At 45.9% G+C, this 26,933-nt stretch overlaps 1 protein-coding gene across 1 annotated transcript in view; it reads right to left on the bottom strand.

The window, feature by feature from the left end:
- Positions 1 to 949: 949 nt before the first annotated feature.
- The window catches only part of col5a3b (collagen, type V, alpha 3b), a 35,536-nt gene continuing 9,552 nt past the window's right edge, over positions 950 to 26,933 (bottom strand). Inside the window, exons 8-65 of the mRNA XM_067442399.1 lie at positions 26,423 to 26,518; positions 26,206 to 26,268; positions 26,015 to 26,089; positions 25,654 to 25,737; positions 21,295 to 21,351; positions 20,723 to 20,776; positions 20,509 to 20,562; positions 20,357 to 20,410; positions 20,071 to 20,124; positions 19,840 to 19,893; positions 18,769 to 18,813; positions 18,592 to 18,645; positions 18,409 to 18,453; positions 18,285 to 18,338; positions 17,942 to 17,986; positions 17,711 to 17,764; positions 17,568 to 17,612; positions 17,437 to 17,490; positions 17,315 to 17,359; positions 16,636 to 16,689; positions 16,444 to 16,551; positions 16,302 to 16,355; positions 16,172 to 16,225; positions 16,026 to 16,070; positions 15,880 to 15,933; positions 15,703 to 15,747; positions 14,916 to 14,969; positions 14,787 to 14,840; positions 14,288 to 14,341; positions 13,397 to 13,504; positions 13,185 to 13,274; positions 13,016 to 13,069; positions 12,711 to 12,818; positions 12,534 to 12,641; positions 12,391 to 12,444; positions 12,260 to 12,313; positions 12,071 to 12,178; positions 11,913 to 11,966; positions 11,766 to 11,819; positions 11,636 to 11,689; positions 11,508 to 11,561; positions 10,395 to 10,502; positions 9,239 to 9,292; positions 9,085 to 9,138; positions 8,462 to 8,515; positions 8,314 to 8,367; positions 6,689 to 6,796; positions 6,475 to 6,528; positions 6,344 to 6,397; positions 6,094 to 6,201; positions 5,967 to 6,020; positions 5,829 to 5,864; positions 4,012 to 4,065; positions 3,635 to 3,905; positions 3,223 to 3,335; positions 3,061 to 3,129; positions 2,750 to 2,983; positions 950 to 1,473 (exon numbers count right to left, since the gene is read on the bottom strand). Of these exons, the coding sequence (XP_067298500.1) occupies positions 1,327 to 1,473; positions 2,750 to 2,983; positions 3,061 to 3,129; positions 3,223 to 3,335; positions 3,635 to 3,905; positions 4,012 to 4,065; positions 5,829 to 5,864; positions 5,967 to 6,020; positions 6,094 to 6,201; positions 6,344 to 6,397; positions 6,475 to 6,528; positions 6,689 to 6,796; positions 8,314 to 8,367; positions 8,462 to 8,515; positions 9,085 to 9,138; positions 9,239 to 9,292; positions 10,395 to 10,502; positions 11,508 to 11,561; positions 11,636 to 11,689; positions 11,766 to 11,819; positions 11,913 to 11,966; positions 12,071 to 12,178; positions 12,260 to 12,313; positions 12,391 to 12,444; positions 12,534 to 12,641; positions 12,711 to 12,818; positions 13,016 to 13,069; positions 13,185 to 13,274; positions 13,397 to 13,504; positions 14,288 to 14,341; positions 14,787 to 14,840; positions 14,916 to 14,969; positions 15,703 to 15,747; positions 15,880 to 15,933; positions 16,026 to 16,070; positions 16,172 to 16,225; positions 16,302 to 16,355; positions 16,444 to 16,551; positions 16,636 to 16,689; positions 17,315 to 17,359; positions 17,437 to 17,490; positions 17,568 to 17,612; positions 17,711 to 17,764; positions 17,942 to 17,986; positions 18,285 to 18,338; positions 18,409 to 18,453; positions 18,592 to 18,645; positions 18,769 to 18,813; positions 19,840 to 19,893; positions 20,071 to 20,124; positions 20,357 to 20,410; positions 20,509 to 20,562; positions 20,723 to 20,776; positions 21,295 to 21,351; positions 25,654 to 25,737; positions 26,015 to 26,089; positions 26,206 to 26,268; positions 26,423 to 26,518 (4,188 nt within the window). The 3' untranslated portion in view covers positions 950 to 1,326. The remainder of the gene's footprint in view (positions 1,474 to 2,749; positions 2,984 to 3,060; positions 3,130 to 3,222; positions 3,336 to 3,634; positions 3,906 to 4,011; positions 4,066 to 5,828; positions 5,865 to 5,966; positions 6,021 to 6,093; positions 6,202 to 6,343; positions 6,398 to 6,474; positions 6,529 to 6,688; positions 6,797 to 8,313; positions 8,368 to 8,461; positions 8,516 to 9,084; positions 9,139 to 9,238; positions 9,293 to 10,394; positions 10,503 to 11,507; positions 11,562 to 11,635; positions 11,690 to 11,765; positions 11,820 to 11,912; positions 11,967 to 12,070; positions 12,179 to 12,259; positions 12,314 to 12,390; positions 12,445 to 12,533; positions 12,642 to 12,710; positions 12,819 to 13,015; positions 13,070 to 13,184; positions 13,275 to 13,396; positions 13,505 to 14,287; positions 14,342 to 14,786; positions 14,841 to 14,915; positions 14,970 to 15,702; positions 15,748 to 15,879; positions 15,934 to 16,025; positions 16,071 to 16,171; positions 16,226 to 16,301; positions 16,356 to 16,443; positions 16,552 to 16,635; positions 16,690 to 17,314; positions 17,360 to 17,436; positions 17,491 to 17,567; positions 17,613 to 17,710; positions 17,765 to 17,941; positions 17,987 to 18,284; positions 18,339 to 18,408; positions 18,454 to 18,591; positions 18,646 to 18,768; positions 18,814 to 19,839; positions 19,894 to 20,070; positions 20,125 to 20,356; positions 20,411 to 20,508; positions 20,563 to 20,722; positions 20,777 to 21,294; positions 21,352 to 25,653; positions 25,738 to 26,014; positions 26,090 to 26,205; positions 26,269 to 26,422; positions 26,519 to 26,933) is intronic.

Genomic DNA, 26,933 nt, shown 5'->3' with positions numbered 1-26,933 from the left:
AGAATACAACATATCAAGATGACATATCAAATGTTTAAACTGAGAAAATGTATAATTTTAAGGGGAAAATAAGTTAAATTTCATGGCATCAACACATCTCAATAAAGTTGGGCCAAGGCCATGTTTCCCCCTGTGTGTCATCCCCTCTTCTTTTTATATCAGTCTGCAAACGTCTGGGGACTGAGGAGACGAGTTGCTCAAGTTCAGGAATAGGAATGATGTCCATTCTTGTCTAATACAGGCTTCTAGCTGCTCAACTGTCTTAGGTCTTCTTTATCGCATCTTCCTCTTTATGATGCGCCAAATGTTTTCTAATGGTGAAAGATCTGGAGTCACTGAGACCCTTACGCACACAGATTATTCCAGATTCTCTGAATCTTTGGATGATATTATGCACTGTAGATGATGATAACTTCAAACTCTTTGCAATTTTTCTCTGAGAAACTCCTTTCTGATATTGCTCCGCTATTGTCCGCCGCAGCATTGGGGGAATTGGTGATCCTCTGCCCATCTTCTGAGAGACACTGCCACTCTGAGAGGCTCTTTTTATACCCAATCGTGTTGCCAACTGGCCTAATAAGTTGCAATAACCGGTTCCTTATATGTACATTTTACTTTTCCAGCCTCTTATTGCTACCTGTCCCAACTTTTTTGGAATGTGTAGCTCTCATATAATCTAAAATGAGCCAATATTTGGCATGACATTTCAAAATGTCTCACTTTCAACATTAGATATGTTATCTATACTCTTTTGTGAATTAAATTTAAGTTTATGAGATTTGTAAATGATTGCATTCCTTTTTTATTCACAATTTGCACGTCCCAACTTTTTTGGAATCGGGTTTGTACTAAGTCTAAGCGAAATACATTCTGTGTTTCTATCAGATGAATCACACACGCTAAACCAGTGAATTTATTAAGTAATAGTTTTATTTAAAAATCTCTCCTCTCAAAAATATTTATCAGAGAATCTCCATCCATATTAAACACTAAATACAAACATCTAAATCCCCATCCAGACGTGGACTGCCAGTTTCACATACAGATCATTACATCATGTAAACAAGTTAAAATACGGCCTCATGTAGCACCAAGATTAAGAAACACTCAAACGCACAAATACAAAAATACATCAACATCTCTCAAACAACAGTACAAAATAAATGTGAATCTCTGTGAAAAACAGCTGAGCAGCAGAGCGTCTGGATGCGTGTAATCATGTCACATGATCTCCCTTCAAGCACAACTTCCTGTTATCAGACAAACGCAAGCACCTGGAGGACTGATGTATAAATATATATATACGCTGTGAAAGTCTTTTCTTGACTAGCCGTTGAAGCAAACCTTCCCCACGCTGAAGCCAAACTTCTGCTTCGAGCTCCCGAAATCTGCCACGGCCACATCCATAAGAGGCAGAACCTCCGACTGCGGAGAGTCCAGTTCCAGAACGGTCCGCTCCTGCCCCGAACGAGACTACACACACACACACACACACACACACACACACACACACACACACACACACACACACACACACACACACACACACACACACACACAATCGTCACATGACAGTCATCTGTGTAAACTGAGTCATCTGTGTTAACTGATGAAGGAGTCAATGAGTCATCTGTGTAAACTGATTCAGGATTCACTGAGTCATCTTTATAAACTGATTCAGGATTCACTGAGTCATCTTTATAAACTGATTCAGGATTTACTGAGCCATTTATATGGATTGGTTCACGATTCACTGAGTCACTTATGTAAACAGATTCAAGATTCACTGAGTCCCTTATGTAAACTGATTCAGGATTCACTGAGTCATTCATATGGACTGGTTCACGATTCACTGAGTCATCTGTGTAAACTGATTCAGAATTCATTGAGTCCTTCATATGGATTGTTTCACGATTCACTGAGTCACTTATGTAAACTGATTCAGGATTCACTAAGTCAGTAAAGGGTTAGTTCACCCAAAAATGAAATGTCTGTCATTAACTCTCCCTCAAAGTAGTCCATATGAGACATCAGTGGGTTAATTAGAATCTCTTGAAGCATCGAAAATACATTTTGGTCCAAAAATAAAAAAACTACGACTTTATTCAACATTGTCTTCTCTTCCGGGTTTGTTTTCAAACCTCAAATAAAGATTCAATTGGTCATGAATCAACGTATTGGACAAGGACATGTATTTCTGGACATGGACAGTATAGTGTGTATACACTTGCATACGCTCTCGGACAAAATATAAAATATCTTATTGAACTGTGTTTAAACTGAAGATGAACGGAGGTCTTACGGGTGTGGAACGACATAAGGGTGAGGAGATAATGAGATAAATTAAATTTTTGGGTGAACTAACCCTTTAATATAGATTCAGAATTCACTGAGTCATCTATGCAAACTGATTCAGGATTCACTGAGTCATTCATGTTGATCGGTTCAGGATTCACTGAGTCATCTATGCAAACTGATTCAGGATTCACTGAGTCATTCATGTTGATTGGTTCAGGATTCACTGAGTCACTTATGTAAACGGATTCAAGATTCACTGAATCATTCATGTTGATTGGTTCAGGATTCACTGAGTGATTTATATGGATTGACACCCAGTCGTTCACACCCGGACAGCATCCTCATAGTGTCGGTTCAGATTCGGCCCATATCTGGTGCGGGCTGACTCCACATGCGGATCCGGGCCGAAACTATGAGGATCTGGGCAGTGTGAGGAGGCCTGATTATGTACCTGACAGCCGTCGTGCGTGGGCTGGATGTAATGCGCGTTCTGCCGCGTCAGCTCCTCTCCGTTGCTGCCTCTGAAGCGCAGTGCGTGTCTGAAGCTGAGGGAGGCACTGTCGAGCCATCCGGCTGAGTTCTGGCACACGTATGTGAAGCTCTGGTGGGCCGTGGCACTCAGCAGCTTCAGGAAACCCAGCTGCACAACATGAATGGGGTTTCCATCCACATCCACATACGAAAACTACACCAGGCAGACAGACAGAGTGTGAACCAGAGGACAGAGGCTAAAGATAACACAATGACACAATAATGAATGACCTGCGAGCCCTTCTTGAACTTGCTGAACCAGGTTCCTGGTTTCTCTTTGCTCCATGAAGCCATTTTGACCTGTGCACATTAACATAATTCTCTCGTTAACACGGCAGATAGAGAAGCCTAAAACATTCATCCATTCATCTTATTATTAACTGAAGATCTCACCGACTGTATGCTGCTGTGTGGCTGGAGACACGTTTCACCTTCTGCTGTGAAGTTACAGAACACCTTAAACGCGTCTCTATGGCAGCCCTGATTGGGGTCAATCCAGTAAACACCTGAGGTCCAGGAGAAAACAGAATCGGACTGAGAATGCAGCAATAGAATGTGAAAAAGGGAAAGTTCACTGCAAAAAATACTTCTCTTACTTAGTATTTTTGTCTTGTTTCTAGTCAAAATATCTACAAATTCTTATATTACGAAACATTTACTAGACAAATAAAAACTATTGTCTTGTTTTGGGAACAAATAACTAAAAATAATCTGCCATTGGGGTAAGCAAAATAAATACTAAGTAAGAACAGCATTTTTTGCAGTGTAGATCATCTTAAAACAATCTCGAGTGATGATCCCATACCGTCGGGATACTCAGGGTGGCACATCCACAGCTCTTTGCAGGTGCGGGCGGGACTGTGGTAGGTTCCCAGTGGATTTCTGAGCCCCTCCACATCCGTCCTCATGGACGACAGAGATGCGAACACCTCCTCCATGTCCTTCTCCTCCACCTTCGCCTCCTCGTCCTGCATCTGTTCGTCCTCCACTGAAGCTCCATCCACTTCCGAATGTCTCCTCCTCTTCCCACGGCCATCCAGTGTCGGAGGAGCCACCATTCCCACCGCAGGAGAACCCTGGACAGAGACTTTGGCTCCATCATTTGTTCTGTTAATGTTCATTCTGCCATTTGTTAGTCCTTTGCATGTCTAACAATGCGTTCATCTGTTACTCGAGACTCACCGGGGGTCCGGGGGGTCCAGCAGGACCAGTGTCTCCTCTGGGTCCAATAGGGCCCTTAAATAAACCAGATCATTCACACACATTACACAGGTTATTCGGCTGCGGGTGTTTATCAGCTCATTTTCCAGACCCTTCACCCTCTCTGTTCCGATGTGGTGGAATGAGAGAAACTGCTTTTCCTCTATTGTAAAAGCATCTGCTAAATGCATAAATGTTGCATGCTAAGATGCTAATACACTACATTGCCAAAAGTGTTGTGACTCCTGCCTCTACATGCACATGAGCTTTAATGCCGTCCCATTGTTAACCCGTGGGGTTTAATCTGGAGTCGGCCCACCCTCTCTAACAGCTCCAGCTCTTCTGGGAAGGCTTTCCTCAAGGTTTAGGAGTGTGTTTATGGGGATTTTTGCCCATTCTTCTAGAAGCTCATTTGTGAGGTCAGGCACTGATGTTGGACGAGAAGGCCTGGCTCTCAGTCTCCGCTCTAATTCATCCCAAAGCTGTTCTATCGGGTTGAGCTCAGGACTCTGTGCAGGCCAGTCCAGTTCCTCCACACCAAACTCCTCATCCATGTCTTTATGGAGCGACGCTTTGTGCACTGGAGCGCAGTAATGCTGGGACAGGAAGGGGCCGTCCACAAAACTGATCCCACAAAGTTAGGAGCATAAAATTGTCCAAGATGTCTTGGTGAAGCATTAAGAGTTCCTTTCACTGGCCAAGCCTAATCCCTGAAAAACAATTATTGCACAGGTGTCAGCCTATCACGGCCCCACGCTTGAGTTCACTGAGCTCCTGAGAGCGACCCATTCTTACACTAATGTGTGTAGAAGCGTCTGCAGGCCTAGAGCTTGATTTATAATAATTTATTCAAATTAAGTTGTGGTGCTGTGAGATCCAAATGTAATATCTTGTATGACTTCCATGAGCTTGAAGGACTGCATCCATGCGGTTTGGCAAGGATTCATACAATTTATTGATGAAGTCATCAGGAATAGCTAAGAAAGCAGTCTTGCATGCCTCCCAGAGTTCATCAATATTCTTTGGTTTCGTCTTCCATGCGTCCTCTTTCATCCTACCCCACATATGCTCAATGATGTTCATGTCTGGTGACTGGGCTGGCCAATCCTGGAGCATCTTGATCTTCTTCGCCTTGAGGAACTTTGATGTGGAGATGGAAGTATGCCATGGAGCACCATCCTGCTGCAGAATTTGGCCTCTTTTATGGTTGGGAATAAGAGGTAGCTAAGATTTCTTGGTATTTTAGACTATTGATGTTGCCTTCCACCCTGCAGATCTCCCCATACTGGATGTAACCCCAGACCATGATTTTTCCGCCACCAAACTTCACTGTTTTCTGGGTGAATCTCGGATCCATTCTGGCTCCAGTAGGTCTCCTGCAATATTTGCGGCGACTGTGGTGTAATTCAACAGAAGAATCATCTGAAAATCCACCTTCTGCCACTTTTCCAGCGTCCATCCTTTTAGCAGGCTGTGGGCCTTGGCAAATGCCACACGGTTTTTCAATTGTCTTTTGTTTAGTGCTGGCTTCTGGGCACTGATTCGACCATGGAGGCCATTTCGAGACAGAATCCGACAAACTGTTCTGGTTGACACAGGGACTTCAGGTGACCAGGTCTCGTGGAGCTCTGCTGCAGTGGAAAATGGGCTGGCCTTGGATTTTCGAGCCAACAAACGGTCCTGTGGCCATGAAGAGACTGAACACCTGAACTTTGAATAGGCATCCCAAGACTTTTGACAATATAGTGTACATGTTGTCTCAAATTATCAGTCTGGAAATCGGTATGTGTGTGTGTCACCTGGTTTCCTTTAGATCCTTTCTGTCCCATGGATCCCTGAAACACAGTGATACAGACAGAATCTGTGACACCAGAACAAGCCCAAACGAATCAAGAACACCCTGATGGGTCTAAAGATTACAATTTTGTTAGACTCACAGACAATCCTGGTGGTCCCGGTGGTCCACTAAATCCTGGAGGTCCAACTGGACCCTGTCAGCAGAGAGACAGTTATACCATCGTCTTATACGCATTTGTGAATGTGTGTGTATTAGTGTGTGTTCACCTCCTCTCCTTTGGCTCCTTGCAGCCCCTGGTTTCCCGGCAGTCCTCGGTCACCTTTCTCTCCGAACTCACCCGGCGGCCCAATCAAACCAATTAGACCACCATGACCCTGAAGCACACACACACACACACACACACACACACACACACACACACACACACACACACACACACACACACACACACACACACACACACAGATATAATCATATGTATTTCTAGCGTGTGTTTATGTATATGAGATGCCGTACCTTCTCTCCTTTCTTGCCCGGGTCTCCCTTCAGTCCTGCCAGTCCAGCGGGGCCCTGCACACATGCAATTAAATCATCAGTCTGACGTCATATTAAAGATCAGCGCATGATGAGTGATTATTAAGAGTTACCATTGGCCCTGGGGGTCCTGATTGACCTGGGGGTCCGTTCAGCCCTTGTTCTCCCTACAGCAGAGAGAGATTGTGAGTTTAAGGATATTACTGGATTATAAGGCTTATATTTACTTCACAATAGTATGTTCCACATGAAACTACAGTTCCGTGGGTTTGAGTATAGACAGATTAATATGCATCTGTAGAAAACCATTGGAGGAATGGAGCTCACCGCTGGTCCAGGGATTCCTGGAAGCCCCTGAGGTCCGGCCTTCCCCGGGTTCCCCTGACCGCCCACCGGCCCTGGCTTTCCCATGATGCCCTCGTATCCCGGAGCTCCCTAAACACGAACAGAGATTTAGTGAATGTGAATGTGAAGGACAACAGGAGGACGATGAGTTCCCGAGAACATCCTCCCAGATCACATTCAGGAGTTTGCAGGAACTGAGGGTTTGCTCCTGTAATGCTGTGCTCATGTCAAGACAGAATTACTGAAACTACCAGCTGGTTTCCAAGTTTCTTATGTCTGGTTCAGACTACACAATATATTTTTTTGTCTGTTACGACAGTCACTGTGTCAGATTACGTGATTTCTTGTCCTGGACAAGAAACATGTCAGACCACACGTTGCTACGCGACCAATCCTCTCTTGTTGTCACGTGGCACATCATGACTTCCAGAAACAAGAGCGTACACAAACAATGTGTGTGCAGCGTGTTTTGTACTGGATGCTTTATGTTTAGAAAAGGGCAAAAATAGAAAGAAAACACGACCATCCACACGTTCCTGGCTTGCTGGAAGAGGGCAGTATGGGCTGTCAATCCTCCAAAGAAAACTTGAGGTAAAATATTGTTCTTTTTATATTAAATATTTTGTTATTAGCCAGTTGTAAAAGATTGCTACCACAACGTATTTGGCAAAACATTGTACAGGCAGAAGTACTGTTGCCACAGCACCACAAATCTTTCCTCCATTTTATAATTCCACCTAAAGTTAGTCGCACCATTATCTCTCTTTCATTTCGCCGTGTTTGAAAGCTGTGTACGAAAATTGTCTGTGCTCCGATTGGTCACACTGCAAAAAATGCTCTTCCTACTTAGTATTTTTGTCATGTTTCTAATCCAAATATCTTAAAATTCTTACATTAAGAAACATTTACTAGACAAGCAAAAGTAATTGTCATGTTTTGGAAAAAAATGAAGAGGGTTTTTGCTTAAAATAAGCAAAATAATCAGCCAATGGGATGAGAAAAATAATCTTAATTCAAACAGAAAACAGTAAATACTTTTTTTAAAAATAATTTTTAGATGTTTGGACTAGAAACAAGACAAAAATACTAATTAAGGAAAGCCTTTTTGCCGAGCAGCGTCACCCATGTGGCGGAACCCGTCGTGAAGGACCTAAAAAAAATCAACATGCTAGTCTTTCTGACATCGGGAACTATCGCAGACGCAGAATCGCTTGACGTATACTATAACACACTATACAAGATGAAATGATCAATGTGTCCCGACGTCCATTGTCGCTTACAGATTCCTACGACACCTTATGTCAGACGGATCGTGCCAAATTCGGGATAATATCCCATAGTCTGAATCAGGCATTACTCAGGGATTCCCTGCTCATTCAACATGCTCAGCTGGCCACAAACACACAAACGGGGTCCGACTAGTGCAGAACACACCACAATAACAATGGCGGCTGATAATGGCTGACAGCTGACTGTTGGTTTGGTGTGTCACTGCTTTCACACCGCTGGATTTTAGACCAATGAGATGTCACCGTGTGAATGAAGCCTCAGGGATTTATCATCTAGTTCAGACGCAGCGTGTCTGTGTTATTGACTGATAGTCTCACCTTGCTTCCTTTCAGGCCCGGCCGCCCCTCTTTTCCAGCAGGACCCAAATGACCCTAAACGAAGATACACACCCATATAAACACAAAGTACACAAACACAGTTGAATCATGTAGTGCTTGAGCTGATGGATCACTAACACACACTCACCCTTCGTCCTGGTCTTCCTACAGGTCCTGGTTCTCCAGAGGGTCCCGGAGGGCCCTGATCACCAGAGTAACCAGTTGATAACCAGACTAATCATCATTAACTGAAACTTGTTTGACAGAAATATCATGGGCGTCGGAAGCAAATAAAAGGTGGGTGGGTCCGCTCAGATTTTTTTTTTACTGGAGTAGCGTTAGATGCCATTTACATTACATACAAATATAGCGCAGCTTACTAAACGATTGATTGGGACAGACAGAATTACGTAAATCACCGAGTTATTTACCGTGGCTATAGAGTAGGGGTAAGATGGCATCACGTTTTGACGCAAATCAATCAGAGGTTTGACTCCGCCTTTTGCCAAACCTGCTCTACTCCCTTTCCCCATCATATATCATATCAGAAAGGCATTTATTTTCAATAAAAATGGAGAGAATATTAGAAAAGGGGATATAAAGCATCTAACGTGTTTAATAATAAGTCTAGGGCAGGTAGACAGACATGTGCTGAATTAGAAATGATAAAAGCGAGTGGGTCCAATATCATTGGTCGTAAAAAGTGACAAAATCTCGTCCCACATACACACAATGGTTCCGACGCCCATGAGAAATAAAGAACAGACTTACAGATTTTCCTGGATCTCCGTGATCTCCTTTAGGGCCAGCACTGCCGTCGATCCCCTGAGGACAGAGGAGGCCTTTCATCATCACTGACCACAGGGTCTTTGACTGACCTCACTGGTTAACGTAAGATGATGATAATAACAGTAATGATACTCACGTTAACACCCGGCTCTCCAGGAGCGCCCAAATCTCCAGGAAAACCAATAGGACCCTGTAGAGAAACAGAGGGAGGCTTCAGCATACACTGCAAAAATTAGATCTGAAGTTGAGTTGTCCAGTACACTTAAAGTCACCAAGAAATTAAAATTGACAATTTATTAGGGAATATATGTCGTATTTATCGTAATCGTAAAGCGACACCTCTTCTCTGATGACGAGGGCGGGGCCACCTGTCACTCACATGAGATCCACCAATAGCAAACCACAACCAGCCAATCAACTCCACACAGACACAATCAAGCCCCGCCCCTACATTTGTTCTTGTTTGAGAAGCGATTCCCTCGATATACGGCACAATAGAGAAGAAACACACACACACACACCAGTGATGCGCGGGTTGATCCAAAATGAGCGGCTACAAGTCTTTATAATTAATGATATTTGGTTCGCGGTCAGTCGGGTCGTTTGAAATAAAGATCCCAATTAAACCTTTGTAATTTATATAGTACTAGACACAACTGACTATGAAATCTATTGTCAAGGAGGATCCTCTGCGTTCCAGCATTCAGCTCCGCAGGTCGAGAAGAAACCGGCTCAACCCAGGGACGGCTGATTCAACATTAATACACACAGTGCGAGGAAAGCTAAACAGAAGTAGGCTAATCTTCTGTTCTAGGCCACCAAGGGCACCTTATAGCCCCTTTTCTGACACAGACAAAACGCCCGATTGGCGATTTCCCAACACGCTGAACTGAGCAATGCCATTGGACCATCTGAATAGGGTACTTTTAAACGCATATCATGTCAGTTTTATGTATTTTCTGAGAGGGAGCGGGATTTGGGAAAGTTGGGGGAGAGTTGGGGGTTGACCCGCGCATCACTGACACACACACGCATGCATGCACGCACGCACGCGGGCGCGCACACACACACACACACACACACACACTATTATTGCAGTATTTATTATATTCTTATCATATCACTTCTCTTCTCTGATGACAAGGGCAAAGCGATTCACTCGGATATACGGCACAATAGAGAAGAAATGACAAGTGCAACTTCCCTTTCATGACGACTTTAAAAACCCTGAGCTAGCACATCATTTTTTTGCACTTATACACCCACGCACACACACACACACACACACTGACCGCGTTCCCTTTCGCTCCGTCTTCTCCAGGCGCTCCTCTGGATCCTGGTGAACCTGCCGCTCCAGGTGGTCCCGTGTCTCCTTTTTCACCCTGCTCGCCATTCTCGCCCTGACAACACACACACACACACACACACACACACACGTTACAATAACTACTGTCTTATTGGAAGATGTTACTTGAATTAAACTGGGGTCAGATCAAATTGTGTGAAGATGAGTGTGTTTAAGAAAGATGAGAAAGACAACAGAAAGTAGAGGAATGAAGTATATTTACAATATTTACAAGGAATTTAAAACAACAAAACAACGGTTAAGAGAATAGAGTCCTTACTAGCATACCCTAAAACAGAGCGAATGAGTCCCGGTTAGTGATGGGACATTTGAACCGAGGCGTCCGAGCTTGTGTCGAGAATAAATGGCCGTGCCAGATGAAGACCTGATTCTAGGCTTGTGTCTTTAACAGAGAAATCATGTGACCGATGACAAACGAGGTTTGTGTGGAATACGTCATCATTCGGTCTGATGCTGCGTCCCAATTCGCCTACTTATACTACGACATAGAAGTATGTCCTTTTCAAAAAAATGAAAAGTACATACTTCTGAGTGTGCAGAAGAGTAGGCAAGCTTTGGGACATATCGCTTGGTCATCTATAAAGGACTCTGATGCTTAGTTTAGTACAATCGTGACACACACTGCAAATGCTCTTCTTACTCAGTATTTTTGTCTTGTTTCAAAATATCTAAACATTCTTACATTAAGAAACATTTACTAGACAAGTACAAATTATTGTCTTGTTCTGGGGAAAAATAACTCAAAATGAAGAGAGTTTTTGCTTAAAATAAGATAAATAATCTGCCAATGGGGTGAGAAATAATCTTGTTTTCTGTTTGAATTAAGATTATTTTTCTCACCCCATTGGCAGATTATTTATCTTATTTTAAGCAAAAACTCTCTTCACTTTGAGTTCTCCCTAAACAAGACAATTACTTTTACTTGTCTAGTAAATGTTTCTTTTTTAAGAATTTGTAGATGTTTGGACTAGAAACAAGACACAAATACTGAGTAAGGAAAGCGTTTTTTGCAGAGCAGGACATTCAGAGGAGGACTCACTGCGCTGCCAGGAACACCAACAGCTCCAGGATCACCTGATTCGCCGTCTTCACCCTGTCGATCATAATCAGCATGATTAGCTCATGTTTAACGTTCTGAACATTAGCAGGAGTGTCTGGACGACGTACCTTCTCCCCCACTCCACCAGGCTGACCACGCACTCCAGGACGACCCGGAGGACCCTAAAACACAAGTGTGTGAGTGTGTGTGGGCTGCAGATCAGAGATTACCCAACGTTTTAAAGCTGTGTGTGTGTACCTGTCCACCAGAGGGCCCTTGAGCTCCTCTAGGCCCGAACTGACCAGGAGGACCCTGGAAACACACAAACACACACACACTCAATCACATCACATTCAGATGAACTATCATTGAGATAAACATAAATGATCATAAGATGAATCTCACCAGTAGACCAGAGTTCCCGCTTTCTCCCTTCTCTCCAGGAGGACCGGGCATTCCCTACACACACACACACACACACACACACACACACACGTCTGTGTTATATGATGGTCAAATGATGTGTCATTGAACTTGAGGAGAGATGTTTGATAATCGGGTACCTGTAGTCCACCGGGGCCCCTGGAGCCCTTAAATCCTCTCAAGCCCTCGTCTCCTTTCTGTCCGTACATGCCCTGCTGTCCTGGAGGACCGGTCTCACCATCCACACCCTGACACACACACACACACACACACGATCACACACACACTCTCAGAACACAGCGATGCCGTTCCTCCTCGAACACACTCACCGGTACTCCCGGCTGTCCCTCGGGCCCCTGAGTGCCGGCTGGACCTGCGGGCCCCTGAGAGGAAAACAAAGCTGGTTACTGGTAGCAATGTGACATGAGTGTGTGTATGTTTCAATATTTCAGTCACTCACTGATTCTCCTTTGTCTCCTTTACTGCCTTTCTGTCCCGGAGCGCCTGTTTCCCCCTGCATTAATAAAATAACACAACACAAAGTGCATTACAGTTGACAAACATCATTTCTCCAAAGCACACATGAGCATTCGACCTCATCACCTTATCTCCATCCTCTCCTGGGGGTCCTGGAGGGCCAGCGACTCCTGGTAATCCCACCGGCCCCTGCTCTCCATCCTGCCCCGCTGGGCCGATCAGACCCTTCTCTCCCTGCACACAAACACAGTTACACACACACATGGGACACTGGCTGTGTGTGTGTTTGGGGGGGTGTCTTACTGGCTCTCCCTTCTCGCCCATTGGTCCAGGCCCACCGATAGTTCCAGCTCGACCCGGCTGACCAATGGCCCCAGCCAGTCCAGGGGGCCCCCGCTCACCTGTGGGCCCCTGAGAAGATTTGTAAATATATGTTAATATACTTTCTACATTTAATTACAGAGTGTCAAAAACCAGTGTCTAGAACATCTCCAGGTTAGAATTTCACCTCAAAATGAAGAATAAAACAACTTCTTAAAACTATCTTTTAAGGTGAAATAAGGTGAGCCCTCTGTGTTTATGTGGGATTAGTGGATTAGATTACGTACAGATGGTCCAGGGGGCCCGATTGGCCCCGCACCGCCCTTTAATCCAACCAGCCCCTACAAGAGAACACAGGTCACATGACAACACTGTCCAATCAGAAGGAGCCTAACAGATAACAACCTAAAGAAACACTGGCAACAATCATAAAACAGCCGGATACAGTATTCTTACCATGCCACCCGGAGCTCCACGACTGCCGCGGAAACCCTTCAGACCTGCTGGACCGTTCTTTCCTGAAGTGCCTGGACCTCCAGGGTCGCCCTGATGACCGGACACATGCATGTTATGATATGATGATGATCAAAATAAGAGTACAACGACAGCAAAGAAAAGACAGAGCAGATGGAAGAAAGCGCCATCATTGGTTAGGATGATTCTCTCACCTTCGCACCCTCTTTACCAGCTGCTCCAGGTAAACCTTGCTCTCCAGCAGTTCCTGCGGAGCCCGGGTGTCCTCTGTCCCCCATTGGTCCGGTTTCTCCTGAATTACCCTAGAAACAAAGTCATAACCAATGAGAATGACAGCTGTGACCATATACACCGATCAGGCATAACATTATGTCCAGTGAAGTGAATAACACTGATGATCTCTTCCTCACGGCTCCTGTTAGTGGGCGGGATATATTAGGCAGCAAGTGAACATTTCATCCTCAGAGTTGATGTGTGTTAGAAGCAGGAGAAATGGGCAAGCGTAAGGATTTGAGCGAGTTTGGCCAGATTGTGACGGCTAGACGACTGGGTCAGAGCATCTCCAAAACTGCAGCTCTTGTGGGCTGTTCCCGGTCTGCAGTGGTCAGTATCTATCAAAAGTGCTCCAAGGAAGGACCAGTGGAGAACCGGCCACAGGGTCATGGGCGGCCAAGGCTCATTGATGACCGTGGGGAGCGAAGGCTGGCCCGTGTGGTCCGACCAAACAGATCTCAATTCTCCAGATCTCAATCCAATCGAGCATCTGTGGGATGTGCTGAACAAACAAGTCGGATCCATGGAGGCCCAACCATGCAACTTACAGGACTTAAAGGATATACTGCTAACATCTTGGTGCCAGATAACACAACACACCTTCAGGGGTCTAGAGGACTCCATGCCTCTACAGGTCAGGGCTATTTTGGCAGCAAAAGGGGGACCAATACAATATTTGGTCATATTGTTATGTCTGATTGGTGTATACTTTATAAAGTCTTAGACCTAGGGGAGTTGAAACCATCACAGTCCAATAAAAAACATTTAAAAGATAATGGAGTCTGGCATAAAGGAGGATACGCTGAACTCACCTGCGGCCCAACGACACCAGATGGTCCCGGAGGACCTGTCTTGCCTTGGAAACCCTGTCAGGAACCAAAACGTCAAACAACAGATCATCAAAACTAGGGTTGGGAACTGAAAATAAATTCAAATTCTGGAATCAGATACTGAGGGTCAGAAATAGGATTCCTGTGTGTGCATTTTAATGCGGTTTTAAACCAAGAGGCGAAAGAGAACTCAATTCAGCAATCACACACTGTTTTCTGTGCTGGGCACATCTAGAGCTCACGCACAAAAAACCAAGTCTCATATCGTGCAAATATACGGAATTGAGTTCTCTTTCACATCATCTTGCACTTGAGCAGACAAATACACACACAGTTATGTCCAAATAGTCCTGTAATCAAAGCCAGGTATGTCTTAAGTGAATGTAAACGGTGTGTATCCGTATATTGGATCTGCGCATTAGTCTACAAAAATACGTCATGACTATAGTTTCTACAAGTCTTTGTGTAGATGTTGACTCACCGGCTCCCCCCGCTGGCCTGGATGACCCGGCAGGCCGTCCTTCCCACCAGGCCCCTGCAAACAGGAAGCGGTTGAGAATACTGTGTGTGTTGGATTATACTATGACGTATAAAGATGAGGATCACTCACGTTGGGTCCTTTGGGTCCCATCTCACCTACACGCCCTTGAGGTCCTTGTGGTCCCTGCCGCATTTGAGCACATGCATTTATCACAATAACTAACAACATTAAATCACATGATCATTGACTCGCGTTTACTTCAATTTGTTTCCACACAGTGTCTCTTATTAAAGGTCCCGTTCTTCACGATTCCATCTTTCAAGCTTTAGTTAGTGTGTAATGTTGCTGTTAGAGCATAAATAATACCTGTAAAATTATAAAGCTCAAAGTTCAATGCCAAGCGAGATATTTTATTTAACAGAAGTTCCCTTTCAAAGCCTACAGCGAGCGGCCGGTCTGGACTACACCTCTGCACTTCCTGCTGTGATGACGTCACTAGAACCGTTTGTTGACTCCGCCCACAAGAACACGCAAAATAGGGGGCGTGTTCTCGTTGCTCTCCCACGTGGAGAAGAGCGCGCATTCAGCGCTGGCATTGCCCTGTTATGGTAAGAGGCGGGACCTTTCCAGGCAAAGTGCGCTAAGCTGCTGTCCAATCACAGCGCGGGAAGCGCTGGCCCAATCAGAACTCGTTACGTGTTTCTGAAGGAGGGACTTCATAGAACAAGGAAATCATCAGGCCGTTTTTAGGAGGAAACAGCACTGTACAGATAAGACAATTGTGTGAAAAATACTGTGTTTTTTACACGCGAAACATGAACTCATGTTATATTGCACACTGTAAACATAATCAAAGCTTCGAAAACACGCGAAGAACGGGACCTTTAAGTTACGAGTAAGTACAACACTCTCTTACTCTCTCTCCTGTGGGCCCTGGGGGGCCGTCATGTCCCGAAGTGCCCTAGAACAGAGACGGGTCAACACTTTACAGTCAATAATACGAACAGAGCGCATCAGCATAGACTCATACTCATAATGAATGACAGTAAGTGTTTGGCTTTAGCTCATTCGTTGTATTATATGTGCTGCTGACCTTGTCTCCTGATTTCCCAGTGGGTCCTCTTGCACCCCTCCCTCCTCGAGCACCCTAACAACACACACACACACACACACATTAGGGGTGTTGGAAGTGACTCCAGTTGGACGTTGATTATCTTCAGTGTGGACGGAGACACTCACATTGGGTCCCCTTTGACCCGCGGCCCCTGCAGGACCCGGTGGACCCTGAGAAACACATCACACTCACATCAGTGCACATTTAAATACTTGTATATCAAGTGACTTTAAGTCTCTTTAGTGTATCGTGGAGCGATGTTTTCAATGACCTTCTTCCCCTTTTCTCCTGGAACTCCAACAGGACCAGGAAACCCATCGCCGCCCTGAGAAGAAACAGCAGTTATTCTCCCACCCAACTGAGATGTTCATCTATTCATCATCTGCTCGCGCTCCCTTCACCTTCAGGCCCTGACGTCCCGGGTAACCTGGAAGACCTGGAACACCCAGTTTTCCCTGAGCGGAGGGGGACATCATTTCATAAGGACATTTTTCATTCTATTACAGCTGGTGTTGATGATGATGTTGTGTCAGACTATTTCACCTTTTCTCCAGCGATGCCCGAGGGTCCAGCTTCACCCAAGGGCCCACCCTGCCCTTTGGGGCCCTCAGGACCGTCCTCACCACGCATCCCTGTAGCACCGGAGTCTCCCTGTCAGACACAGATGGGGTATATTAGTGTGTATGTGCCTGAGCTTGTGTGTTTCATTAGTGTGTTTGTGTCGTGTGTCATTACAGTGTCTCCTTTTGCACCCATTTCTCCTTTTGCTCCTGGAAAACCGTCTTCACCCTGAACACAACACACACACACACACACATAACAGTTCACTTCACATGCTTCAGAAACCTGTAAAACATCTGCACATCTGATCTCATCTAGACGTGGACATGGTGGACATATGATGTCTAGAGATATTGGATAGTCTGGAGGATATTGGTCTTATGTGTCAAGATGTTTGGAGATGTGAAGATGTCTGAAGACTGGGGATGTCATGATATCTGGAGATGTGAAGATGTCTGAAGACTGGGGATGTCATGATATCTGGAGATGTGAAGATGTCTGAAGACTGGGGATGTCATGATATCTGGAGTTGTGAAGATGTCTGAAGACTGGGGATGTCATGATATCTGGAGATGTGAAGATGTCTGAAGACTGGGGATGTCATGATATCTGGAGATGTGAAGATGTCTGAAGACTGGGGATGTCATGATATCTGGAGATGTGAAGATGTCTGAAGACTGGGGATGTCATGATATCTGGAGATGTGATGATTCTTGCAGATGTTATGATGTTGGGATGTTTGATATTATTAGGTATCGAGATGTGCTGAAGTTTGGGTCCATTGTGGTATCCGTATATGTGATGATCGGTGGAGATAATTCGATTACCAGATGAATTATGGTTATGATCTCACCTTCTCTCCTTTACTGCCTTTCAGTCCTCTGAGCCCATCAGCACCCTAAAACACACACATGTACAGTCAATACACACACACACACACACAAACTAGCGTGTGATAGAGAAAGACATCAGTACTTTGACTCCTCTGGGTCCAGGATATCCGACTGGTCCCTGTACACCTGCCGAACCCTTTAGGAAGGACAAAAACACTCAGTGACATGAACAAAAGCACACTGAGATGACCTCTGACCTTGTGCGTATCTCACCGGCAGTCCTTTCTCTCCGGGCTGGCCCTCTCGTCCGGGATGACCCTGTGTGCAGTGGCATCATGAGGAACAGCAGGGGGCAGCACAGATCAATAACCACATGTGTTCACACAGATCAATAACCACATGTGTTCAACACTCACCGGAGGGCCATCTACACCAGGTAAGCCCTTCATTCCCTTCTTCCCCTGAGGACCCTGAGTCACACAAACACACCTGTTAAAGTCTGATCCACCTCGAGAGTAACACACTGACCAGCTCACCTTCATACATGTTTAAGAGCAGCTAAATCTGGCATATTTTCAGTACGTGTCTCTCTAAAACATGCCCACACGAGTCAGTGTTAGTGATTTATGCAACAGAGAGAGCAGCACCTTTTCTCCTGGTAATCCGATCGCTCCCTGAGGTCCAGGAAATCCCTGCAGAACAGAAGAGAGCGTGTCAGGAGTGTGTGTGTGTGTGTGTGTGTGTGTGTGTGTGTGTGTGTGTGTGTGTGTGTGTGAAAGAGAGAGAGAGAGAGAGAGAGAGAGAGAGAGAGAGAGAGATAGAAACTGTGTGTGTGTGTGTGTGTGTGTGTGTGTGTGTGTGTGTGTGTGTAAGAGAGAGAGAGAGAGAGAGAGAGAGAGAGAGAGAGAGAGAGAGAGAGAGAGAGAGAGATAAACTGTGTGTGTGTGTGTGTGGGTGTATGCGTGTGTGTGTGTGTGTGTGTGTGTGTACCTGGAATCCCGGGTTCCCCTGCTGTCCTGGAGCTCCAGGTTCTCCAGGCGGCCCCTGTGTGAAGACGAGAAGAGGTCAGATGTCAGCCCTACATGACCTCAATCTCAGATCAGTGTGTACTCACCAGATTCCCCTTTGAGCCCTGAACTCCATCAATCCCACGAATACCCTGTCAAACACACACACACACACACGTGTCATTGACATGTCGCTACATGACATGAGTCATGTGACCACCCACTGACTGAAGAGCTCTCATCACCATAATGAACCCCACACACACAGCATGAGGAGATCATCTGCTTACCTGCTGACCTGGAGGACCAGGAGGACCCCTCTGACCTGTCAGCCCCGCCAGACCCTGACACACACACACACACACACACACACACACACACACCACTGAGGAATATCTGCTAACACACATCAGCGGATCAGTTAAGATCCTGCACTTCATGAAGGAGAGTAAAGCAGTGACACATACTGGCTCTCCTGCCTGACCTCTCGGCCCCGGCTGACCATCTGAGCCCTGAGAAACAATCAGAGAATCACTGTCAACTGGACTCACAGACAGATGTTGATAAGGTGTTGCTATGGTGTTGATAGGATGCTCTGGGAGGTTGATAAGGTGTTGCTATGGTGTTGATAGGATGCTCTGGGAGGTTGATAAGGTGTTGCTATGGTGTTGATAGGATGCTCTGGGTGGTTGATAAGGTGTTGCTACGGTGTTGATAGGATGCTCTGGGTGGTTGATAAAGTGTTGCTATGGTGTTGATAGGATGCTCTGGGTGGTTGATAAGGTGTTGCTATGGTGTTGATAGGATGCTCTGGGTGGTTGATAAGGTGTTGCTATGGGGTTGATAGGATGCTCTGGGTGGTTGATAAAGTGTTGCTATGGTGTTGATAGGATGCTCTGGGTGGTTGATAAGGTGTTGCTATGGGGTTGATAGAATGCTCTGGGTGGTTGATAAAGTGTTGCTATGGTGTTGATAGGATGCTCTGGGTGGTTGATAAGGTGTTGCTATGGTGTTGATAGGATGCTCTGGGTGGTTGATAAGGTGTTGCTATGGTGTTGATAGGATGTTCTGGGTGGCTGATAAGCTGTTGCTATGGTGTGGATGGGGTGTTTTGGGTGGTTGTTCGGGGGTTGCTATGGTGTTGATAGGGTGTTCTGGGTGGTTGATAAGGTGTTGCTATGGTGTGGATGGGGTGTTCTGGGTGGTTGTTTGGGTGTTGCTATGGTGTTAATAGGAAGTTTTGGGTGGTTGTTAGGATCGTTCAGTGCAGTTGCTAGGGTATTCTGAGTGGTTGATATAGTGTTGCTATACAATTGCTAGGATGTTCTAGATGATTGATTGTGTCTTGCAGTTGCTAGGGTGTTTTGGGTGGTTGATCAGGTGATGCTATGTATTCAAGGTGGTTGTTAAGGTGCTTCAATGCAGTATCTAGGGTGTTCCTGGGGGTGGATCGGGTGCTTTAATGCAGTTGCTAGGGGTCTAGGTGGTTGCTAGGAGTTGTAATGAAGTAAAAAATATATTAAAGAATTTGTACTCACTTTTTCTCCAGGGACTCCTGAAGGACCAACGGGCCCTTTCTTCCCTTGATCTCCCTGATTGCCCACACACACAGAGAGAGAGAGAGAGAGAGAGAGAGAGAGAGAGAGAGAGAGAGAGAGAGAGAGAGAGAGAGAGAGAGAGAGAGAGAGAGAGAGAGAGATGTTTATTGACCTCATGAACATTTATTCATATTGAGGTAGGTTCATGTGTGTAAATGGAGTGTGTTTTACCCGGTGACCCTTGTTTCCAGGCAGTCCAGGTAAACCATCAAACCCTCTGTCACCCTGATAATGACACACACACAAGCACACACACACACACACACACACACACACACACACACACACACACACACACACACACACACACACACACACACACACAGAAATCATCTCCGGTGTCCTACAGGCTCACAAATGAGATCATTTATTGTGCCCTTCTTCTCTTATCTTTATCTTCACATCTTCAGTGTCTCAGAATCCATCCGCATGAGCTCAAACTCATCACATAACTTACTTTAGTTCCTGTTTCTCCTGGTTCACCTCGGCTTCCATCGATCCCACCACGACCCTGAACACAACACATGCACACACACACACACACACAGGTGAATTTTAGGTGTTCAGGCAGGCGTCTGTTGGTGTGTTTTGTGTACAGATGACACTCACCCTCTTGCCTGGTTTACCATTAAGTCCCGGAGCCCCTGGCAGCCCACGAGGACCCTAAACACACACACACACACACACACACACACACACACACACACACACACACGAGACATCTTTCACAAACACTTAAAAATAGTAATTATTCCAAACGATGGTATTGTGTGTGTATATGTAAAGTGAATATGAATATTTGATGAGTGTCATAATCTTGTACCGGTGGTCCTGTGTATCCATGATCACCCTTCAGACCCCGTGGTCCTGGATTACCCTGACAAACACAGTCACAAAACACACAGCTACAAACATACACTTACATAATTTAGAATATGATCATTTGAGCTCTGTTGATTTGGTTTTTATTAGTTCTTTTGTTTATGTAATAATCCAGATGAAGGTAAAACTGTAAATGATGAAACTGATGACATGCACAATCTCAGCTGACTGTCTAATACAGAGCACATACACACCACAGCACTAGAGGGCGCCACACACACACACACACACACACACACACACACACACACACACACACACACACACACACACACACACACACACACACACACACACACACAGCATGAGACTGACGTCACCTACAGTCGCCAAACCTCATTAAAAACATCTAAATATTGATTTTTCCAAAGACTACTGTTGAGCTTTTTTACAAATAAAGACTAACCTATCACTGATCTTAACAGAAAACACACTATTTTTTTTACAATTTCTACATTTTTTACATCATAATGTTTGAATAATACCATGCACTCGTTGTTCATACACACTCACCAGCGGTCCTGGGCGTCCTGTAAGTCCTAGCGGCCCCGGCGGTCCTTTCAGAGACAGCTGAGACACACACATCAGGACACATGCTCATCAATGTGATGCAAATCATGTTAAAAGTGCATTAGGGAAAATATGAATTATGAATTACCATTAATTCAGTTAATTATATTACAAGTAACATGCATTACATAAACAGAGTACTTTTTTAGAGTTAGTGTAGAGTCAGTGTAGAGTCAGTGTAGAGTCAGTGTAGAGTTAGTTTAGAGTCAGTGTGGAGTCAGTGTAGAGTCAGTGTGGAGTCAGTGTAGAGTCAGTGTGGAGTCAGTGTAGAGTCAGTGTAGAGTCAGTGTGGAGTCAGTGTAGAGTCAGTGTAGAGTCAGTGTAGAGTCAGTGTAGAGTCAGTGTAGAGTCAGTGTAGAGTCAGTGTAGAGTCAGTGTGGAGTCAGTGTGGAGTCAGTGTAGAGTCAGTGTAGAGTCAGTGTAGAGTCAGTGTAGAGTCAGTGTAGAGTCAGTGTGGAGTCAGTGTGGAGTCAGTGTAGAGTCAGTGTGGAGTCAGTGTGGAGTCAGTGTAGAGTCAGTGTGGAGTCAGTGTGGAGTCAGTGTGGAGTCAGTGTGGAGTCAGTGTGAAGTCAGTGTGGAGTCAGTGTGGAGTCAGTGTGGAGTCAGTGTGGAGTCAGTGTGGAGTCAGTGTAGAGTCAGTGTAGAGTCAGTTTAGAGTCAGTGTAGAGTCAGTGTGGAGTCAGTGTGGAGTCAGTGTAGAGTCAGTGTGGAGTCAGTGTAGAGTCAGTGTAGAGTCAGTGTAGAGTCAGTGTAGAGTCAGTGTAGAGTCAGTGTGGAGTCAGTGTGGAGTCAGTGTAGAGTCAGTGTAGAGTCAGTGTAGAGTCAGTGTAGAGTTAGTTTAGAGTTAGTGTAGAGTCAGTGTAGAGTCAGTGTAGAGTCAGTGTAGAGTCAGTGTAGAGTCAGTGTGGAGTCAGTGTGGAGTCAGTGTGGAGTCAGTGTAGAGTCAGTGTAGAGTCAGTGTAGAGTCAGTGTAGAGTGAGTTTAGAGTTAGTGTAGAGTCAGTGTAGAGTCAGTGTGGAGTCAGTGTGGAGTCAGTGTAGAGTCAGTGTAGAGACAGTGAAGAGACAGTGTAGAGTCAGTGTGGAGTCAGTGTGGAGTCAGTGTGGAGTCAGTGTAGAGTCAGTGTAGAGTCAGTGTAGAGTCAGTGTGGAGTCAGTGTAGAGTCAGTGTGGAGTCAGTGTGGAGTCAGTGTGGAGTCAGTGTAGAGTCAGTGTAGAGTCAGTGTAGAGTCAGTTTAGAGTCAGTGTAGAGTCAGTGTGGAGTCAGTGTGGAGTCAGTGTGGAGTCAGTGTGGAGTCAGTGTAGAGTCAGTGTAGAGTCAGTGTGGAGTCAGTGTGGAGTCAGTGTGGAGTCAGTTTAGAGTCAGTGTGGAGTCAGTGTGGAGTCAGTGTGGAGTCAGTGTGGAGTCAGTGTGGAGTCAGTGTGGAGTCAGTGTGGAGTCAGTGTGGAGTCAGTGTGGAGTCAGTGTGGAGTCAGTGTAGAGTCAGTGTGGAGTCAGTGTGGAGTCAGTGTGGAGTCAGTGTGGAGTCAGTGTGGAGTCAGTGTGGAGTCAGTGTGGAGTCAGTGTGGAGTCAGTGTGGAGTCAGTGTGGAGTCAGTGTGGAGTCAGAGTGGAGTCAGAGTGGAGTCAGTGTGGAGTCAGTGTAGAGTCAGTGTGGAGTCAGTGTGGAGTCAGTGTGGAGTCAGTGTGAAGTCAGTGTGGAGTCAGTGTGGAGTCAGTGTGGAGTCAGTGTGGAGTCAGTGTGGAGTCAGAGTGGAGTCAGTGTGGAGTCAGTGTGGAGTCAGTGTAGAGTCAGTGTAGAGTCAGTGTAGAGTCAGTGTAGAGTCAGTGTAGAGTCAGTGTAGAGTCAGTGTGGAGTCAGTGTAGAGTCAGTGTAGAGTCAGTTTAGAGTTAGTGTGGAGTCAGTGTGGAGTCAGTGTGGAGTCAGTGTGGAGTCAGTGTGGAGTCAGTGTAGAGTCAGTGTGGAGTCAGTGTAGAGTCAGTGTAGAGTCAGTGTAGAGTCAGTGTAGAGTCAGTGTAGAGTCAGTGTAGAGTCAGTGTGGAGTCAGTGTGGAGTCAGTGTGGAGTCAGTGTGGAGTCAGTGTGGAGTCAGTGTGGAGTCAGTGTGGAGTCAGTGTGGAGTCAGTGTGGAGTCAGTGTGGAGTCAGTGTGGAGTCAGTGTGGAGTCAGTGTGGAGTCAGTGTGGAGTCAGTGTGGAGTCAGTGTAGAGTCAGTGTGGAGTCAGTGTGGAGTCAGTGTGGAGTCAGTGTGGAGTCAGTGTGGAGTCAGTGTGGAGTCAGTGTGGAGTCAGTGTGGAGTCAGTGTGGAGTCAGTGTGGAGTCAGTGTGGAGTCAGTGTGGAGTCAGTGTGGAGTCAGTGTGGAGTCAGTGTGGAGTCAGTGTGGAGTCAGTGTAGAGTCAGTGTGGAGTCAGTGTGGAGTCAGTGTAGAGTCAGTGTAGAGTCAGTGTAGAGTCAGTGTAGAGTCAGTGTGGAGTCAGTGTGGAGTCAGTGTGGAGTCAGTGTGGAGTCAGTGTGGAGTCAGTGTGGAGTCAGTGTGGTGGAGTCAGTGTAGAGTCAGTGTAGAGTCAGTGTAGAGTCAGTGTGGAGTCAGTGTAGAGTCAGTGTAGAGTCAGTGTAGAGTCAGTGTAGAGTCAGTGTGGAGTCAGTGTGGAGTCAGTGTGGAGTCAGTGTAGAGTCAGTGTGGAGTCAGTGTAGAGTCAGTGTAGAGTCAGTGTAGAGTCAGTGTAGAGTCAGTGTAGAGTCAGTGTGGAGTTAGTGTGGAGTCAGTGTGGAGTCAGTGTGGAGTCAGTGTAGAGTCAGTGTGGAGTCAGTGTGGAGTCAGTGTGGAGTCAGTGTGGAGTCAGTGTGGAGTCAGTGTAGAGTCAGTGTGGAGTCAGTGTAGAGTCAGTGTGGAGTCAGTGTGGAGTCAGTGTGGAGTCAGTGTGGAGTCAGTGTAGAGTCAGTGTGGAGTCAGTGTAGAGTCAGTGTAGAGTCAGTGTAGAGTCAGTGTAGAGTCAGTGTAGAGTCAGTGTAGAGTCAGTGTAGAGTCAGTGTGGAGTCAGTGTGGAGTCAGTGTGGAGTCAGTGTAGAGTCAGTGTAGAGTCAGTGTAGAGTCAGTGTAGAGTCAGTGTGGAGTCAGTGTGGAGTCAGTGTGGAGACAGTGTGGAGACAGTGTGGAGTCAGTGTAGAGTTAGTGTAGAGTCACTGTGGAGTCAGTGTGGAGTCAGTGTAGAGTCAGTGTGGAGTCAGTGTGGAGTCAGTGTGGAGTCAGTGTGGAGTCAGTGTAGAGTCAGTGTAGAGTCAGTGTGGAGTCAGTGTAGAGTCAGTGTAGAGTCAGTGTAGAGTCAGTGTGGAGTCAGTGTGGAGTCAGTGTGGAGTCAGTGTAGAGTCAGTGTGGAGTCAGTGTGGAGTCAGTGTGGAGTCAGTGTGGAGTCAGTGTAGAGTCAGTGTGGAGTCAGTGTAGAGTCAGTGTAGAGTCAGTGTAGAGTCAGTGTAGAGTCAGTGTGGAGTCAGTGTAGAGTCAGTGTGGAGTCAGTGTGGAGTCAGTGTGGAGTCAGTGTGGAGTCAGTGTAGAGTCAGTGTGGAGTCAGTGTGGAGTCAGTGTGGAGTCAGTGTAGAGTCAGTGTGGAGTCAGTGTAGAGTCAGTGTAGAGTCAGTGTAGAGTCAGTGTAGAGTCAGTGTAGAGTCAGTGTAGAGTCAGTGTAGAGTCAGTGTAGAGTCAGTGTAGAGTCAGTGTAGAGTCAGTGTGGAGTCAGTGTAGAGTCAGTGTAGAGTCAGTGTAGAGTCAGTGTGGAGTCAGTGTAGAGTCAGTGTAGAGTCAGTGTAGAGTCAGTGTAGAGTCAGTGTAGAGTCAGTGTAGAGTCAGTGTAGAGTCAGTGTGGAGTCAGTGTGGAGTCAGTGTAGAGTCAGTGTAGAGTCAGTGTAGAGTCAGTGTAGAGTCAGTGTGGAGTCAGTGTGGAGTCAGTGTGGAGTCAGTGTAGAGTCAGTGTAGAGTCAGTGTAGAGTCAGTGTAGAGTCAGTGTAGAGTCAGTGTAGAGTCAGTGTGGAGTCAGTGTGGAGTCAGTGTGGAGTCAGTGTAGAGTCAGTGTAGAGTCAGTGTAGAGTCAGTGTAGAGTCAGTGTAGAGTCAGTGTGGAGTCAGTGTGGAGTCAGTGTAGAGTCAGTGTAGAGTCAGTGTAGAGTCAGTGTAGAGTCAGTGTAGAGTCAGTGTGGAGTCAGTGTGGAGTCAGTGTGGAGTCAGTGTAGAGTCAGTGTAGAGTCAGTGTAGAGTCAGTGTAGAGTCAGTGTAGAGTCAGTGTGGAGTCAGTGTAGAGTCAGTGTCTGACCTTGGTGTGCTGCAGGATGGCTTGAGCTTGAGCTTCTTGAGCCGATATGACAGGACCCAGACGAGCATCACCACCAGATTGAAACTAAAACACACACACACACACACACACGCGCACGCACACACACACACACACACACACACACACACACACACACACACACACACACACACACACACACACACACACACACACACACACACACACACACACACACACACACACACACACACACACACACACGAGCGGGTTGAGTTATGGCTCGATTAACTTAAACAATTGTGTGTTTGTCAATTCAAAGTTTTAAAACAAAATATCTTGATATGTTGGTTCTGACTGACAGGCGGTCAGTGACACACACCGGTAACATCAGCAGGTTGCCTGGAGGTCCAGGTATCCCATCAGCCCCTGCAAGTCCTTGACGGCCCTCAGGACCCTAATGAGAGTCAGATAGTGTAATATCAGTCATGAGCCTGGCAATCATGATGTGTGTGTGTGTGTGTGTGTGTGTGTGTGTGTGTGTGTGTGTGTGTGTGTGTGTGTGTGTCTCACCGGGTCTCCTGGATCTCCGATCGGTCCTGGGGGTCCCATTGGACCATGTTCACCTGGCGGCCCCTGCAGGAAACAAGCCAAACACACCGTCTGTCACTGATACACACACACACACACACACACACACACACACACACACACACACACACACACACACACACACACACACACACACACACACACACACACACACACACACGCAGTCATGTGAGGTTACCTCAGCTCCATGCAGGCCCGGGGGTCCCATAATCAGAGTCCCCTCTCCCAACACCGCCGGCTCGCCCTTCTCCCCCTTCTCCGGGCCGAGTGACGCCTGAAGGAAAGAGTGTTATATCGGCACACACTTCATGCAGCATTAACTCATAAGCACCATTACGTTCATCAAAACTGTAATTAATGACATTTCTTTTCATTTCATCGGAATTACGGCACAAATCCAGAGAACGTCGTCACATATGCTCATCTAATTTATAATATTATCATATACTGTACATTAACACACTCAAAAGTTTCTCTCACAAGCTAAAACAGAGACATTCCTAATGTTACAGCTGATCTTTCTATCAAACATCAGTCAGATGAGTCCTTTATTCCACAACCTCAGAGCATGCTTAGATTCATTACAGTTATTTGTTCCTCTTAGTTGCTGTTTTTGGCAGCAGTACTGCATGTTAATCCAGTCCCAGTTGGTGTTTAGTGTGGTCTTAGTCACTGAAGAAAGGTGAGCA

The sequence above is a fragment of the Pseudorasbora parva genome, chromosome 4 (assembly GCF_024679245.1).
Source record: "Pseudorasbora parva isolate DD20220531a chromosome 4, ASM2467924v1, whole genome shotgun sequence".
Classification (NCBI taxonomy): Eukaryota; Metazoa; Chordata; class Actinopteri; order Cypriniformes; family Gobionidae; genus Pseudorasbora; species Pseudorasbora parva.
Note: the sequence above shows the minus strand (reverse complement) of the source record. Positions and strands in the feature narration are given on the sequence as shown.